Here is a 2252-nt window from a genome sequence, read left to right as displayed (position 1 = left end):
AATTTTTTTCCTAAATTGTTTTTAATAAAAACATAGTTTATTTTTCAAAAATGTTATTTTAACAAAAAAAAAAATTACAGGTTGTGTTTGGGATTCCGGACCAAATAAAGATTAATTAAAATTTAATTTAAAAAGAAAAAAAACCCCTAAAATCTCGTTAATTCAAATCGGAGCTATTCGTTTTTAATAAAAGTAAAATCAAACCCAATCAAAATTTGAAAATAATCATAAGCTCAACAGTTTAAACAACATGAAAACCCTGACAGAAGGTCAAGGTCGTCTTCTGTACCGCGAAACAAAAATAAAATGTGACAACCACCCCCGTCTCAAATCACAATCACTATCACAATCGCCCTATCAAACATTTCCTATCAGCCCTCTCAAATTTCAAAAAGATCCGAACTTTATTTTTCCTTTCAATTTTCTAAAACCCCCCGATTCAAATCTTCGCTGCAAAACCCTAATTTTGTCGGGAATTCTTGTTCTGTAGATGGGTTTAAGATTTCTCAAAGAATGGGTGCTCTAGCAAGTAGTAGTAACCACAAAAGAGACCACCGATATACCAACGACAACCTATTTTCAAATTCTCCAGATTTTCACATATCTAAAAAGCCCAGATTCTCTACTTTGTATCAAACTCCTGAATACAACAACCAAACCCTAGGTTCCTCTAACAGTATTGCCTCTAGAATCTCTAGGTACCCAGAATCAGCTACAAAGTTTCGCCGAGAGGTCCACGCCCCTTGTAGACCTCAGAAATTTGGCTTGTCAAAGAATAGAAGTGGTGATTTTAGTGAAAAGAAGAGAACTTTTGGTAGTGGTGGTGGCGATTTAATGTGGAAGTTTTTGAGTAAAAAGTTGGGTCATGCGAAACAAAGCGCGTTTGGTGCGATTAGGTATTTGGTTAAAGAGAAAGAAGTGGTTGATCTTGATAATGAGAGTGAGAAGATTGAGCAAGAAATTGTGTCTGAGGATTCTAGTATTGAAGAAGTCGAGGTCATTGAAGACGATGGAATAGAGGGAGGGTCCACGGTTTTGGACCAGAGGTTGGGAAGTGGGGATGTTAAGATTTTGGAGGAGAGATCAGTGGTTACTATTGATGGGGATTTAGGGGTGGAGGATGCAGGGAAGATGCTGGGTTCATTGGCATTGAATAATGAAGTTGAAGTTTTGGGTGTTGAGGCTTACAAGAAGTTGTTGATGAATACAGAGAGGAGGAACAGGAAGTTGACATCTTTGGAATTTGAGATTGAGTACAATGAGAAAAGGTGGGGTTCGCTTAAGGCCTTGCGGCCTGTGAAGAAGGAACCTGTAGAGGTGAGCTGTTCTCTTTGTTTTATTGAACTTGAGTGTCAGGTCTTCATACATTTTCTTGTTTGCGAAGTTGAGTAGAATCTGCCTTTTTTGGCAACGGAAGAAGTATCCTTCTTATTATGCCTAAATGTTTTTATTGTTTTTGGCCAATGGAGTGTTGTTCTACTGGGAAAAAATGATTTGGAAGGATGTTTATTCTTGTTTTATCCTATTAAAAGTGTGTTATACTTTCAGGAGATACCTCGTGAGCCTTTTATCCCTCTCACACCTGAGGAAGAAGCCGAGGTTAAGCGTGCATTTTTGCCCAACAATAGGTATATTTGATCTATATTTCCTTTTGATGTTTGAGTTGTTGATATTGCTGTTATAACATTATCTTGTTCATTCCTTCAGGAGGAGGGTCTTGGTCAGTCACGATAATTCCAATATTGATATTACTGGAGAAACTTTGCGCTGCCTTGCACCAGGAACATGGTTGAATGACGAGGTGATGTTTTTGGATTATAGTTTTTTCTATAGTTCTAGTTAGCAATATGTTCCCACTTTTTGTAGTTTGAAGTTGAATGGTTCATTAAGTGCAATGGTACTGATTAGCTGCTAATAAGGTCTTGTTGATAGGTTTGTGTTTTCTTCTTTTTGCAGGTCATAAATTTGTACATGGAGTTGCTTAAAGAAAGGGAAAGGAGAGAACCGAAGAAGTTCTTGAAATGTCATTTCTTCAATACTTTCTTTTACAAAAAGGTATGACTTTACTTTCTGTCCTTCAATCTTGTTAAACGTTAGTCTCAACGTAATGCATTGAAATATTAAAAATAGTACTCTTTTGGCAGCCATGGTTCAATTTTCTTGAGAATTAGTGAGGTTTGATTTGTCAATTTCGAGCCTGTTCCTCTGCTTTCATGTTTTCCCCTTTACATTGTTCATCTTTTTAATATGAT

General features: G+C 36.7%; 1 protein-coding gene across 1 annotated transcript; it reads left to right on the top strand.

Moving 5' to 3' along the window:
* The first annotated feature begins 285 nt into the window (after positions 1–285).
* LOC105120311 (ubiquitin-like-specific protease ESD4) lies at positions 286–2246 on the top strand. Its single transcript, XM_011018485.1, has 4 exons — positions 286–1317; positions 1549–1628; positions 1708–1801; positions 1957–2246. Exons 1-4 carry the CDS (start codon positions 514–516, stop codon positions 2059–2061), a joined length of 1083 nt encoding a protein of 360 aa, XP_011016787.1. The 5' UTR covers positions 286–513; the 3' UTR covers positions 2062–2246.
* Positions 2247–2252: the final 6 nt, after the last annotated feature.

Source organism: Populus euphratica, unplaced genomic scaffold, assembly GCF_000495115.2.
Source record: "Populus euphratica unplaced genomic scaffold, PopEup_1.0 scaffold6522.1, whole genome shotgun sequence".
Classification (NCBI taxonomy): domain Eukaryota; kingdom Viridiplantae; phylum Streptophyta; class Magnoliopsida; order Malpighiales; family Salicaceae; genus Populus; species Populus euphratica.
This window is presented reverse-complemented; position numbering and strand designations above follow the sequence as displayed.

Excerpts from the sequence above, each read along its gene's own strand:
- LOC105120311 (XM_011018485.1), top strand. The coding sequence starts at position 514 with ATGGGTGCTCTAGCAAGTAGTAGTAACCACAAAAGAGACCACCGATAT. Across the intron at positions 1,318-1,548 it reads TGAAGAAGGAACCTGTAGAG|GAGATACCTCGTGAGCCTTT; the intron begins GTGAGCTGTTCT and ends TTATACTTTCAG. Across the intron at positions 1,629-1,707 it reads GCATTTTTGCCCAACAATAG|GAGGAGGGTCTTGGTCAGTC; the intron begins GTATATTTGATC and ends TCATTCCTTCAG.